Raw genomic sequence first — 15,000 nt, 5'->3', positions numbered from 1 at the left:
GACTTTGCCTGTAGTTTCATAGTATTGATTCAAAGATTTGGGAAGTATCAATAATTACTCACCACTGACACCTTGGAAAGCCCTGGGCATCTCTCTATAAATGTCAATTTCAGGTAAAGGGGCAAAGCAAAAGTGGGGAGGTGGCTGGATTGTGGGAGGGAGAGGTGGGCCTGGGAGTGGGGGGGTGTGGTTGAGGAGGTTGCTGAGACTGGTTGAAGCCAGCCTGTCTCTGCATTTATCACTTTGTCCCAGAGGAGGTGTTTGTTCAACATAGCAGTTTGACAGCACAAAAACACTGTGGCCAGAAGCCCTATCAAAGAACCTACTGACACATATCATTTGTGGTCTTGGTTTCACAGGGTAAGGATACCTCACACTTTATCTGCACAAGTATAAAACTCCACACATTTCTAAGTGTTCGGTATAGTTTAATCCCCTCCCTTTTTCTTCCCTTTTAAATATTATAAACACTACTTTAAAATCATCTTTATCCAGGACTCCTGAATGCTATTTTAAAAACCATAATAATTTGCAATCAAGTTAGCATAATCCACATTAAGGCTGGTAATATTGAAGGAATACGGCGGGGGGCAGGAGAGAAGGGGGAACAGTTTAAAAGCACAAAGCTTGTAATTTATCCTAAATAACACACTTAAAGTTGAGATTAATAGATGCAAGTAACTTTTGTAAGAATCATGTGGCACAGGGAACACTTTTTTTTTTCTTACAATAAATCCTACAAAACAGGGGTCTACATTAATTCTTCACCTCTACTATTTTCATTTGAATATATTTCATTCATGAGCTGTATGATTGTAGTGAAAGTCAGAGAGGAAAAGTCTCAGAGTTGGGGTTCTAGGGTCTATTTGTGTATGTGGGCACGTGGAATATGTGCATATGGGCTGTATTTAGTTTTCAAATTCCCATTAGCAGAGCAAAGGTGATGGGAAATCTTTAGAGGACAACCATTTTGCTTAGAGATTTTTCCCTTTTAATGGATCTATTTATTATGAAAACACAGCTTACTGAGTTCTTTATATATAAACCTCACCTCTTAAAACTGAGAAATCTCATGATGTGAAACACTTCCATTGATGTGCTTTGTGTCTAAAATAGAAACTTAGGTACTTCCAAGAATAGGCAAATTGCAAAGTTTCTTTGATTACAGTTACTCAGATATACAAGACAATATAAATACAATTTAAACTAAGAAACAGTGAAGTCTATATATTACATTACAGATCACTTGGGCACTGAATTCCTTGAAATTTACTCATCTGTTCAGGACAGAGAAAAAAATCTCAGATCTTAAATAGAATGCTATCTTCCTCTGTTGACCTATTATTGATTGCTTATTTTTAGGAGGGAGTGTCTATCACCTTGTCAGGAGTACGTTTCTTTCCTATTGTTGATTATAAAAAGAAATATGAAATAAAACAAAGAACAAAAATCACTATATTGTCATATTAACAACCTAACTAGTGAAAAGGAATCCATTACATTTTTTAAATGTAGAATATGTTTTGACTTTTTGTCATGCGAAGTCATTAGTGACAATGACCTGTTGCCAGAAGAATGTAGTCATTTACCTCTATCACCTGAGATTATTTAAAAATGTTTCCACCGTATTGTTGTGACTTAAAAACACACCTTCATATATTTGCTCTTATGATAAAGTTAGCTAAACTGACCAGGTCTGCGTTTGTCATTTGCCTGAAAGAGTATCTTCACTTAAGTGGGATTTAAAACCTTAACTTCGAAACAGTCGAGTTCAGAATTAGGTCTCCTCCAGTTTAAAGCAGAGTATGTGTGGGTTCAAGTTGAAATAACACACGGCAACCCAGAAAAATGAAGAATAACTAAAAACAGATTAGATACAATAGAACATGATGTTTAATCCCATAGATTATAGGAAAAACTATCTGGAGTCCTAATTTTTATAGTAATCTTTTTTAAAAAAGGAAAGGTAACTTAAATATGTATACTAACATTTCAATATTGCCTTTTAATTCTCCCACTTACTTCAGATCTCATCCCCTCAACTAGCTTACTAATAGACCTAAGTTTGTAAAAAAAAAAATCATAAATCATTATGACGATTACATTCCTCAATTGAAAAATGAAAGCAAAGTTCAATCAGATCCTTCTCGAAATGTTTGCTTCCCTTACATCCCTTACGTGTCCCCACTGCTTGCTCTTCCAAAGTCTGGTTTTCGGAAGCCCGTTATTAATTTCTAACCCAGACTGCAGCACCCACTGTAATGTACTTGGCTTTATTAGCTATCATATGTTCCTGGGTCACAAACACAGAATATCTGATGAAACATTGATCATCTTCCTTCTCTTTTCAGCTCCTCTAACTTTCCTGTCAGGAGCCTGAAAAAATATGCACAGTTACTGTTGCTGAGGGGAGACAAAGTTTAACTTCTGGGTTGGCAATCGGAGAATAATTCATGAGCAGATTTCTAGCAAATGATATGATTTGCTAAATTTTGGTCTTTGATTTATATTTATGTACTCCTGCTACTGTTAAGGTTTTGCCAACCTCAATTAGATCATGAATGAGATCATTTTAATTCAGCCCCCAAACTGTGACCTGACCATGGTCTGAAAGTGTTCAAAAAGTAATTTTAAGCCTCCCTTTGATTTGAAAAGGAATACTGCATGCTTGGTCGTTCATACAAATAACATAAAACTTAATTATTGGATGATTTGGCAGAGGACCTTCTTGCCAAACAACAGTCAATGCCAGCTACTGTAATACTGGCGATACCCAGGCCCCCGAGCACACAGCCCCCTGTATACAGCATTTGTTCATTGTGTCCCAGGGCAAGATGCTTTCAAATAGGATTCGTGGAGCTGGGAGGCAGGGTGCAACTCGAAGGGTGTACCGTATTTATAACTCCAGTTAAAAAATGCTGTCTCACCTAGAAGGGAAGTAGATCTGCGCTGTCAAATCACCAGGAGGCTGTGACAAAGGGAGCTTGCAGCCTGACACACGGTGTAACAACATAGCAAACACCTTTAATCCTGTCATGTCTCATACCCTTTACTTTCTCACACATTTGTGGCTGCTTGAACGTTGACACCTACACTCTTTTTCAAAACTAAATAAGGCAATCTTATTTAAGCCCGAATGCAACACCTGTAAAGTTATTCTTGTGCCCGGCAAAAAATAACCATTAACTCCTTCCTCTTATAAATGTCTCCCTGCTTGCTTTGGCAAGTCTTAAGTTGGTAACAGTGGGCCTGAGGCCCTGCCTCTGAGGTTCACATGACCTTCCAAGCTCCGAAAGATAGGCAACACTTCCCCCTTGAAAAGATGCGGGGGCTGTGATAATGTCACTGTCCCAACTGGCCTCTTATAGCTTTTTGAGCTGAAGCCCCTTTCTTCATCACAAACTCCTGGTGTCTTTTATAGTAAGGAGAGAGGCCCCAGCTGCTTTATTCCCTCTAGCTACCATGGTCTAATATTTTAAAAGCTGGAAATGAAAATAGCTTTTCTAAAGATATTTCCTGGAATTTTTAATGTGCTGCCTTGATTCCTTTTTTTTTTTTCTTGCCAATTATAAACCACCATTTGGAGGGCTTATGAGCAATGTAAGTCCACCTCATCTAATTAAACCACATTGTTTTAAAAGCTTGAACAGTTTTCATGTCTATAAGACTTGTCTGAATAATAAACTGCTAGCTAGAACCAGAATTCTGGGTGTCTTTGGAGAGCCAGGATTTTATCTGCTGAGTGCAAAGGGCCAGGCGTTCAAAGAGTTAAAGAGTGTTCCCGCATTGCTGGGTAGGTTAATATCACAGCTGCCTGGTAAAGCATTATCCCGGTACCTCACTTAACAAAAGCCTCCTTTTGCAAACAGACTCCCACTTTCTCCCCAAGTGTCCAAAGGTGTTTACTGAAGTAAATCTGCCTAAATCCTTCATTGCTTGGGTCATGGGGGTGGATAGGAGGGGTGGAAGGTGTAGGGATAATCTCTTTTTGTAAATTCTGTAAATCTTCTGGGAAAAAGAAAAAAAAAATCAAGAATCTGTGTCACATGCTCGTGTACAACTTCTAATATCTCCGCTAGTTTTACTCTTATAAGTGAAATCCGAACAATGGCTATCAGAAAAGCCCCCATTTCCAATTATTCACTCTGCTGTTTGAAGCGATTGCACTTCTAAACTTGTGTGTGTGTGTGTGCGCGCGCGTGCGCGCGCGCCTGCGCGCGCGCGCACGCGCATTATGGGCTTAATCTAATGTTGAAAAACTGTTGGTATCTAAAAGTGGTTTCAGAAAGGAAAAAAAAAAGACAAGACAGTTTAGGAGCAAGATAATGTAGCTGAAAAGTTGTCACGAGAGGTTTCTGCTCTTGCTGTGGTCTCATTCCGATACCATTAACTGCATGTTACTTTTGCATGTTGAAAATGGAGGCAAATAACACAGTAAAACCTGACAGGTCCGCCTGCGAGGGTTTAAACAGTTCCCAGTAAGAAGGAGCCCTTGAGGCATAAACTTTCTCTCTGAGGAGAACATGAATACCACCAACCCCTCCCTACAAATCTTGAAGCATCCAGTTTGAGATACAAAAAGGCTGTCATCTCACAAATGTTAAACATACTAAAAAAATCTGAAAAAAAAGTATGGAGAAGGTGTGAAAAACGTGGCACTTTACAGCCCTCAAAGCTTTTTAAAATAGAACAACTTTTCCCCCTAAAATTCTTTTCAGAGAATTTTTTTTTTCCTTTTTGGCTCATTTGAGAGTTTCTTTCTTGGCTTTTTTCCCCTTTCATTTGAAAATATGAATTATCATAAAAAGTCAGGGGAAAAAATGGGAAAGTCTTTTCCAGTTTTCCTGAAGATTTATCAGTGTGTTCAGGCTGGGTGTAAGCACTTCTCCCTTTTTCTCTGGGCCAGACACCCATCACCGAAACCAGAGCGGGGGCCTTGGGAGACTTTATCCTTTCTCTCCTCCAGAGCAGTCTCCAGCTGCGGCAACTGCCCCCCCTCAACCCCCCCCCCAAGTGCCCTCACCTCCCTGGTCTGATGATAAACAATAAGTAAAGCCAAATAGTAGGCAGCACTTGAGAGTGGGAAGTCCACACACCTGACCCCAAGTCTAACAGGCTTCTGAGGGAGAATTTGATCCCTCTCTGACACTTTTTACCTCAAGTGTTGAGCGGGTGGCCATGAATAGTACAGACATGCCATCTTGTAACACTATATGCCTGTCAGGAGGGACAGGGCCTGGTCAAGCATCAACTATATAAGGCTGGTAACTAGGGAAAGCCCAACAAACAGCCACAAACACCTAAGTTATTTTACTCAGCTACTACCCTCTGCCTCTCTCCTCTTCTCTCTCCTCTCTCCTCTCTCTCTCTCTCTCTCTCTTTCTTTTCATCTTGGCTTTCTGTGGCAGAATGCAAATGGAGCCTGCCGGCGGTGAAAGGGCTGAATTGTGATTAAGAAGAAGAAGAGCTCCTTTCTTTGTTCTCCCCTCAGGGGATGTTTACTGGGAGAGACACAGCGGATCAGATATGAAAGGCATTCAGGTCAGCATTGATGTGAGCGAAAGTGAAATCATACCTAAGGCATTCAAAAGACCGCCGTGTCAGGGGTTCAGCTAACGGTGCAGCTACTGTGCGTGTCTTCCCGGAGAGGCAAAAATCTTTTCACAGACTGGCAATTTTTTCTCCCTAATTCACTACAAAATTATAAAAGTTTCCCCACCCTATTTATCTCCTACCAGATGACACAAGAGTTAGTATTTTCTCTCCTTATGGACCACATGCGAAATTAGACCAACTTCTAATAACTGTATTACCTTAGTGAACCAGCAAGGCACCATCTGAACTGTGAAATCTTTCTTTTTTAAGCAGATGTATTCATGTGTGATACATATATGCATAATATGTAGGGGAGAAATGAATGAAGAGAAAAGCCAAAAGCACACACATGGATGGCTTTTCCTCTCACTTTTCTCAGAGGAAACACAAGACAACACACACACACGCGCGCGCACACGCGCACACACACATAGTATAAAAACAGTACAGAACACCTTAAAACGAAATTCTTTATTTACTTTGTAACTACTAGTTACACTTTTCCTGAGAGTTTTCACTCTGACAGGACTGTCACTCAAGATAAAAGTATTTGGCACATAGCTATTAAGGCAAAGACTTCCATAGAGTCTGCTGATTATTATTGCTTTCCTTTTAAAAAATGCTGCATGAAGAAATACTTGGATCTTACTTTTTAAAAGTTTACACTCCCCACAGCCCAAATAGTCATTCAATAGATTTTCCAAGTGGTAAGCTGATGCTGTTGGTATAAACAGAGCTATGTAAGTATATACAAAATTCACAAATCACAGCAAACATACAAATAATAGGGAGGTGCCTAGATGTTTCAAGGCTTAAAAATGAAAAGGAAAATCACATTTCATCTTCTGATTGCTAAAGAAAGAAAAGAAATGGGGGGGGGGAATAGGGCCATATTTATTGGTTTTAAATCATCCTTCCCTCTGCTCTGCATTATTTTTTTCAACCTTCACATCTTGGCTAAAAAGCATATTTGGGCTTATGTTAACATCTGCTTTTGTGGTGACATTTAATTCTGTATATTTTCAACTAGTGTTTCTGCATCACAGATTTTCCTCCTTTATCTCTTTGCTCTAAAAAGACAACCAAAGAGCAATCAAAAAGGTGTCTGACTTGGCCATTCAGACAATTGCCCCCTTGTGGGAATGCGGGAATGAATGGTACAGTGGACACCCCAGCACCATTGACGTTATAAACATGTAAATGAAACACATTAGGGCAGACAATCAATTGTCTGTGAGCATTGCAAACCTGCACTCCCTCTCTCTGTGACAGGCACAAAATAGTGTCTACCTTGGGAAGCCACGGTGCTGGAGAGGAAAAGGACAAAGAGTTCCCTTTCACACAGAAGAAAATGCACCTTAAAAGCCTTGGAAGAATGCAGATGACAAAAACTGTTGTAAGGAAAAGAATCTCCTACATCTTAGAAGAAACGCGGCACTGCTAGAGAGCTAACAACACCGCCCTTTCCTACCTTCTGGGTAGACATACATTTCTCCAAGGAAATATTCTTAATACGGCATTAGGGTGTTTGATAACCTCTTGGAATTTTCTTTACTTTGAGCAAATTAAGCAAGCAAGAAAGGAAGCATCGGATACATATGACATAGCAGTTTAGCAGGGAACTTTAATCTTGGCTTTATTCGTATTTGGAAATAAATGCTTAAAGACGTGAATTTATTTTTATTTGGCAACAGAGTAACAATGTAAAGTTTAAAATCCTTAGCCCACCCTTACCCCTGGTGGAGCATCACATTATGGGTGCCAGCAGACTAGTGGCTCTGCTACGAAGGAAGGCATGTTCTACCCCAACTGACTTAGTGTTTCCAAACCGAAATAAAACAAATAGATCAGTCTAGATACACAGCCCCCAGTCTTGTGTGTGTGCAGCGTGACGAAACTTGCAGAAGCTCTCCACAGAGAGAAAAGGATGGAGATGGATATCTTTGGAGCGCCCTCAGAACTGGTACCTGCCACACAAACTGCCTCTGAGTGCTTTGAGAATCAGCAAAACAGGCTCCCTATAAACTCATCAACTTCATGAAGAAAGCTACTTGCAAAAGATTTCTCCACTTGCAAAGATAACGAAGTCTGAAACGACTGTAATCCGAAGGAAACTTCCCTGCCTCAGTGTGTACTAAGGGGCTCTGACTCCGGGCTGCCCCATCCCAACTTCACCTCTCGGAGAGGAGAGTCAGGAGCCACATCCTGAAGAAGGGGCAGAATGCATTTCTTGTCCTTTTTATGTAAGCATCTTTGAAACGGAAGCAACTTCTCCGTCCTCTAAGCATCACCGCCAGCGCCTCCACTCCCTTTAAGGAAGTGGTAAGGAGAGAGGGCTTATCTTAAAAAAGGATAATCATGTCTGCTCATCTGCTTGTTTCTCCCCTAGGGTCCAGAGCCCTGAACACATCCAACTTTATCCCTTTTCTTTTACCACTGGAAATCAGAGACCAAAGGCATTTGTAAAAATCTTCCCCACTCCCCCCACACAATCCCCAACCCTTTAGCTGAAAGTTTGTAGAAAAATCAAATTTAACTTTTCTGTCTTTCTTCCATTTCCCTTTCCCCTCCACTCCGAATTCAGTTTTCATCTAAAAGACAACTTCATTCCCTTTTCTGAAACAAGCAGTTTCCGGGTTTGATTTTGGTTACAACCTGCACGTATGTGTGCGATTTTTCAGAGGCTGATGCTGGAAGGCAATGGGCTGGGGAGGCTGGCCCATCTTCCCAGACTCCACAGGATGCCGGAGGGAAGCAGGAGCATCCCCAGGAGCCGAGCCCGAATCAAGGGGCTAAAGCAACAAACTTTGCAAGTTACAACCGGGCCCGCCAGTGGCAGGCAACAGCCGGGCATCTCCCCGCTCCAAGTGCTCATTTCTGACTCCAAGGCTGTGTGGAGATAGTGGGGTATAATCAGGGGAATGGAAAAGGGGGGGGCTGGGTTTCTCCCCTCTCTCCAGCTTCAGTGAAAGTGTTACAAAGTGAGTCAGGCGACTGAAGATCATCTGACTGAACTTTCTTGAAACCGACACACATTCTTGTCTGCCGGCAACTTGCTTTTTGCCTCCTTCCCCCTCACCCCTCTCCCCCTTTCCTCCTGCACATCTTACTTTCTGGGAAGAGATTTCATCCTTTCCATGTGGGGGAAAGGGGACTGTCAGCTATGGATTAACTTGGCCCTGGCACTGTCTTTGCCAAGCATCTTGCTGGTCTGAGAATCTTGAAGGCTGGGTTTTAGATTCTTGTTTCTCTCTTTGCACATTTATTTCCCTCAAACTGCCTCCTTCTCCTTTGCTTTTTAATAATTGTATACAGCATCGTCTTCTAACCCACATTCTTGACCAGCCTTTCAAACACACACACACACACACACACACACACACAACTGCTTTACATGTTTTTTCTTCTTGTCGCCTTTCTCTATATATACATTGTTGACTTCATTAAAATTATATAAAGTGCCATTCTAGTTTCCTGGATGACCATTTTTCTTTTTCTTTTTCTTGCAGCTTCTTACTTCTGTGATTAGTATTGCCATTATTCCTTTCCAGGAATTTCTATATGATTTTGATAAGCATCATCATATTTAGTGTTATCAGCAAAGACACAAGCTCAAAAGTGACATCTTTTCCATGAATCCAGGAAAGAAGAAAAATCCACTCAGTTCAGATAAATCCTGGCAATCCCCAAAGGGAAAGGCATTGGATATGTGCTTGATGAGAAAGAAAATGAAAAAGGGGGAAGAAAACTCTTCTACCTGCTTCTCAAAACCAGGGCATTGCTCAGTCAGATTAAACCTGAAGAAAAACACTGACAAGTAACCAATTCACAGCATGTTTTTCACAGATTATTTGGAAAAAGAGACAGGTAATAGTCAAAGTTAGAGAAGCTGTAAGCAATGGACAGGCTTGTTGTTAAGTGCGCAAGGTCTGAGGTAAATGCCTTAAAAAATGTGCAATTCAACTTTCCATTTCGGAGTGTTGAGGCTTCTCCCAAGTTAGTGGCTGGGCGGAGGGGAAATGGTTGCGGGGTCCATGCTGAGCACCTCCCTGGCACTCTGTTTCACCTGCGAAGCCCCCAGCAGGCCTCCCTCTCCACCAACCCCACCCCTCAGGGTTCCCAGGGAGCTTGGAGCCTTCTCTTTCCCCAGACCTGGGCTCTGGCCTGACCTCACTGCCGGGGCCAGGCTGGTCAGCAGTGGCAAAATCCCGAAGGGGGTGGGAGGAGGCAGGAAAGCAGAAACAAACATTCTAAACAGTCTCTTCTGCAAAAGAACACTTCTGGGAACCTTGCTTTATATCTCTTTCTCTCTTTTTTTTTTTTCTCTCTCTCTCAAAAAAAATGACTGTTTAACATAAGAAAAAAAAAGCCTCCTTGACACAAAGCTTTTGTTATCCAGTTGATCAGCACCGTGCTTTAGATACTTGTAAGGAGGGGGGGGGGAAGCCCCACAACAGACATTGATTTTAGAAAATCAATAACCAACATTTAATAAAAGGAACAGAGGAAACACAAGAGAGGAGAGGGGGACATTAGGTATAATTTTAGTGTCTACTAAATTACCCAGAGATGGGGAAGGGGAGGTCTCCTGTGTAAGGACCACCTTAAATAATGCCAGATTGCAGAATGAAGAAAAAAATTGAATTAAGGGAGAGAGACAGAGAGACAGAGACAGAGAGAGAGGGAGAAAGAGAGGAGAGACTGACTTAAAAAGAGGCAGCCTCAACTGGATCTTGGGGAAGCAGCTCGTAATATATTATTGTACTTTTTTTTTTTTTTTTGTAATACTAAGCCAAGCAAATAGATCAAAGGCAGCACAAAGGGAAAAGGCAGGATAACGTAACGAACAGTTTCTGACCAAAATTCCTCTATCACTCCCCCATATGGCTCGACACCTCCACCACAACAAGCAAAAGATACACACACACACACACACACACACACAACACACAACCTAGAGAGACAGAGACAGAGAAGCATCATTTGTCTCTAATCAAAATTCTCTCGTCTTTGTGTTTTCTCTCTCTCCAGCACCCCACACTGCGCCCCCAGCCGCCCCCTCCCTGCGCCGCGCAGCTCCGGGGCAGGCCGGGGGCGCGCACAATTGTCCTCTCTAGAGGAAAGTTGCTCCAAGTGGGCCGGGCGGTCCCCGCGAGGTGCGGGCTGGGTTTGCGGGAGGCCGGAGGCCGGGCCGGCGCCGCGTCCCCACGTCCAGCTCAGGAGCGTCAACGCGGCCCCGTGCCGGGTGATCAAGCTGAGATCGAGGGGAGCGAGAAGTTTCCTTTCCCAGTCTGAGCTGGCGCTAGTTCGCTTGTTTGTTTTGGGGGGTTGGTTTTTCTTTTTAAACTCAGTATCCTCTGTCAGCTCCCCCCCAGCACCCTCTCTGGTCCCCAGCTCTCTCCCCTCCCCCAGGCGCCTTCTGCGCTCTTGCCAATCACTTTTCTTTTATTCCCACGATTTTGTTCGGGGGTAATACCTAGGGGGGTCGATCTCTGTCTCTCTGTTTCTCTCTCTTTCCTTTACTTCATCCCTTCTCTGCCTCTCGCCAAGATAGACCTTATTAACAGTCACCCTTTTAATCTCCCACCTCTGGTCTGTGTGTCCCCCTCGCACCCCCATCTCCTTCCTCCTTCCTGACTCAGCTTGGATAACGGGCTCCTCCTGACCATGTAGAAACTGCCCAGAAAAGTCTCCCTGCTCTCTTCGACCCCTCCAGTCCCCGGCGTGCGGCCAGAGCTCGCTGGAGAGGAGCCACCCACCCCCGAGCCCGCACGGACCCTGCCGGACCCCGCGCAGGGTCGGCCGAGTCCCTCCCACCCGAGGTCCGGGCGCGCCCGGCCGGGCCCCGTTGCTCGCGGACCGTTACTTGGCGTACGGAGAGGCGGCCGCGAGACTCCGGCAAGAAACTTTAAGCCGTGCGGAGGCACAGCCCCAGGCCCCCTCTCCCGCCCTCGCAGTTCCTCTGCCACCCCCGCCCCCGCCCCGGGATCCTGCACGACCCGGCGCCCGGGCCCCCGCCCTGCCCTTGCCGGACACTCCCGCACGCAGCCCGGCCGGGGACCCGGCGGACCGGGCGCTAGCGGAGCGAAAGGCGGAGGCAGCGGGAGGGCGGAGGCGGGGGCACGAGGGGGCGGCGGGGGTGGGGGCGCGGGGCCCCCGCCGGACCCCAGCACTCTGAGCCCCCCGGCGCCCCCCGCTCACTTTGCCCGGCACTTCCCCAACTCCCCGGGTCCAGCCGCCGCGCGCGCAGGGCTCCGGCGCCGGCCACGGAGAGAGGCTCGCCCGCGAGCCCTGGGCGCCGCCGCCGCCGCCGCCACCTCGGTTCCCTTTCCCTTTCCCCCTCCTTCTCCCTGGGTCTCTGAGCCGCGGAGTGGCCCGGAAAAGTTTGGTTCGGGCCGCTTCTTACCGTTTTTCCTCCTGGGATTGGCTTGTTTGCGCCTCTTGCACCGGGGGCCATCCGCCATGATCGGCTGCTTCATTGATAAGAGCGGATCAGATGGCAGTTCGCATGGACTCGGCGCCCTGCTTCGGCAGCACGCAGGCTCGATCTAGCAACCAAACACAGCGACAATGTGGGCATCGCCCGCGCCCATTGAAACGCGCGCGGGCCGCCCAGGGGAGCCGGGCCAGGGCCCCGGCGAGCACCCATCCGCGCCCCCCAACGCCAAAGCGAAACTTCGGCGGCCCCCTCCCCGCCCCCTACCCCCAGCCTTGGCCCCGAGGCGCTTTGTGTTTGTTACTGTTTGGTGTGTTGCACCCGCGAGGGGATCAGAGAGACAAGAATTACATCTTCAAAATGAGTCATAACTCCTGACCGTATGAGGGAATGCACACGGCGGTACAGTAAGGCTGCTTGACTCAGGGCTAGGCGGACCCTTTCCTCGGAAAAGTCCTCAGCCCGGCTCGGGAACTTGGGGTGAGGCGAGGCTTTCTTTCACTCTCATCTTGTCTCACCCCCCCCAACCCCATTCCCCAGAGGAAACAAACAAACAAACAACGCGAAACAGCCCCCGGATGAAGCACACTCGGGCAAATTGATAATAGTAATTATAGGAAGCCCACTCGCCCCGCGCCCCCTCCCCTCCCCTTTTGGAGTTTATCGAGGCACTGTCTCTGCCTCCCCCCAGTCCCCCGCCCCCAAATTAAGATTTCCCGTTTCACGCCGAAATAAGAAGTATAATTATAAGCCTCTTTGGACACTGTCGCTTCCCACCCCCCCTCCCCCCCCCCCGCCACTTTGACAATATTTACTTAAGTATTTTCCCCCACCTCATTCACACACATGCTCCCCTACACTGGTTCCCTTAAATAGTTCCAGTAGAATTTTTTTTTTTTTAATCCCCTCAAGAAAGGAAAGAGAAAGTCCAACCGCTACGGCAATACTTTTAAGCTCTACTAAATGATCGTATCCTTTCTGGCTTCGAAACTTTTGTACCTAAAAATCGAGAGAGGCGCTGCATTTTTTCAGCTGAAACTGTCAAAACTTGGAGAAGGGGAACCTCGGAGGCAGGCAGGAGAGGAGGAGAATCCCGAAACTCGGTGGAGGTTGGGAAGATGCTGTGCCTCGAGGATTAGTTTAAACAGGGGCTATAAAAGATGTAACAGATGCAAACTGTAACACAAGGGCCATTAACCCTTTCTCTGCCGAACACACTTAGTCCCCACGCCCCGCACCTATTGTCTCCTGTGCTCGAAGCTTTGCAGAAAACCTGGAAAGTGAGTATCAGTTTCCACACATTTGCTGAGAGGGGTGGGGGTGGGGGCAGAGAGAAGGGGAAGTGGATGATTTAGAAAGCACCTTGAATTTAACCTAGGCATAGTGGGTGACTTTTAAGTTTGACACATTTTGTCATTTCTTGGCTCTCCTATTGATTGTAAATTGTTGGGAAAAATCCTGAAATAAGGAAATGGTCACACAAGTGTCTGGGATGAAACAGCTGGCCTGTCTGTATTCATGCTGAGACTTACACACGATTGCATATAAATACATGTTTAATAAAGTAAGCTGCTAGTTTTATGAGCATGTGTGTGTGTGAGGGACAGATAGAGCATTTGTGCTGTAAACTTTATCTTTGCCTGTTATTTCTAACTCTGGAGTTAGTAATCTTGCCTTCATCATTATAGGGGGAGCATGTAAAATATATAAGTAGGTGGCAGATAAACATATTCATGTTAGCCGGGCTCATCACTGTTCCTGGGAACTCCAGCTATCTCTCTCGACTTTTCAGTGCCAAAGTATGGAATGGGATATGTGTGTGCATGTGTCTCCTGTTAAATCCATGTCTATAATACTTTGCCATTTAAAATACAATTTCAAAAGTTATCCTTAATTTAAAACTCTGATATCCTGACAGCAGCTTTCTTCCCAGCTGTAGTGACCCCCCCCCCACCCCATACACACACTTTGGTAAACGACTCAAGTTCCATGAGGACTTTCACTTCTTTATTTATCATCACAGAAGTGAGGTGTTACTTCACATACATACACACACAAAGAATAAAATAAAGAAATGAAACTCGCTAAGCAGACAAAAACAGGCAACTCTCTGCTTAGAAAACAGCCTCCTCCGGTGGGAGAGGATGCACTGCCATATCTAAGAGGAAGACTTGCCCCTGAATTTGGTAGGTTTGTATTGATCAAGTTTTGTAATTATTAACAGGTATTTGCCAAGTTTTAATTGCTGAATACAATGAACTGGAAGTAGATGCAAAAATAGAGCAGAATCTCTCCCCTTGAAGAGTTTTCATTCCACCATGTAGTTCTCAATAAAACTTTTCCTAGGCTGGGTAGCAAAAGGCACCTTTGGTTACCTGAATGGACAGGTACAGGGCAAATTATTTGGGGGAGGAAAAAGGAGAGAAAAGGAAGGAGAGAGAGCGGGAGTGCCAGAGAAATCGAAGAAGTCACTCTTGGGGAAAACTTGCCATAAAGGAGCTAAACCCACCTGAAATTCCTGCCCACAGACACTCCTTCTCACTTCAGACTCACATCCCCACTTAAAAGGAGAAAAATCATAAAAGGAGGGTGGGGGATGACCATACAAAAAAAGAATAAAAAGAGAGAAAAGGGGAAAAAAAAACCTACCTGCGAAGTCTTGTTTGTAGTTTTGGCCAGAAATGGTGAGAAGAAAAAGCATGAAGAAGCCGCGAAGTGTGGGGGAGAAAAAGGTGGAAGCGAAGAAACAGCTCCCGGAGCAAACTGTACAAAACCTCGCCAAGAGTGTCGGGAGGCAGGACCGTTATTCCTGCGGAGCAGGTTAGAACTGATCTCTTTCGGCCACTCCAGGAAACACAAACCTGGGGACGGACTGACGTGTTACGCCTCTTCTAATGACATTTTTTTCTTTTTCTTTTCTGTAGGAGAGAGAGGAGAGACCCTGAAACACGCGCCACCTATCTTTGTGG

The 15,000-nt window shown here is 45.1% G+C and overlaps 1 protein-coding gene and 1 long non-coding RNA gene across 6 annotated transcripts in view; one reads left to right on the top strand and one right to left on the bottom strand.

The window, feature by feature from the left end:
• The window catches only part of ZEB2 (zinc finger E-box binding homeobox 2), a 130,348-nt gene extending 115,443 nt beyond the window's left edge, over positions 1–14,905 (bottom strand). Inside the window, exons 1-2 of one of the 5 annotated variants that reach the window (XM_081814506.1) lie at positions 14,681–14,905; positions 12,002–12,143 (exon numbers count right to left, since the gene is read on the bottom strand). In XM_081814506.1, the coding sequence (XP_081670632.1) occupies positions 12,002–12,074 (73 nt within the window). In that variant the 5' untranslated portion in view covers positions 12,075–12,143; positions 14,681–14,905. The other 4 variants (XM_081814507.1, XM_081814508.1, XM_081814511.1 and 1 more) reach the window with 4 other exon arrangements.
• LOC102729961 (uncharacterized) lies at positions 13,172–15,000 on the top strand. The gene is made up of 3 exons (XR_014143627.1): positions 13,172–13,311; positions 14,701–14,851; positions 14,956–15,000. It is a non-coding gene; the product is annotated as an uncharacterized LOC102729961 (long non-coding RNA).

Source organism: Leptonychotes weddellii, chromosome 3, assembly GCF_054177405.1.
Source record: "Leptonychotes weddellii isolate Sample4059 chromosome 3, ASM5417740v2, whole genome shotgun sequence".
Lineage (NCBI taxonomy): Eukaryota > Metazoa > Chordata > Mammalia > Carnivora > Phocidae > Leptonychotes > Leptonychotes weddellii.
The sequence above is the reverse complement of the archived record's forward strand: the minus strand, read 5'-3'. Positions and strand labels throughout refer to the sequence as shown.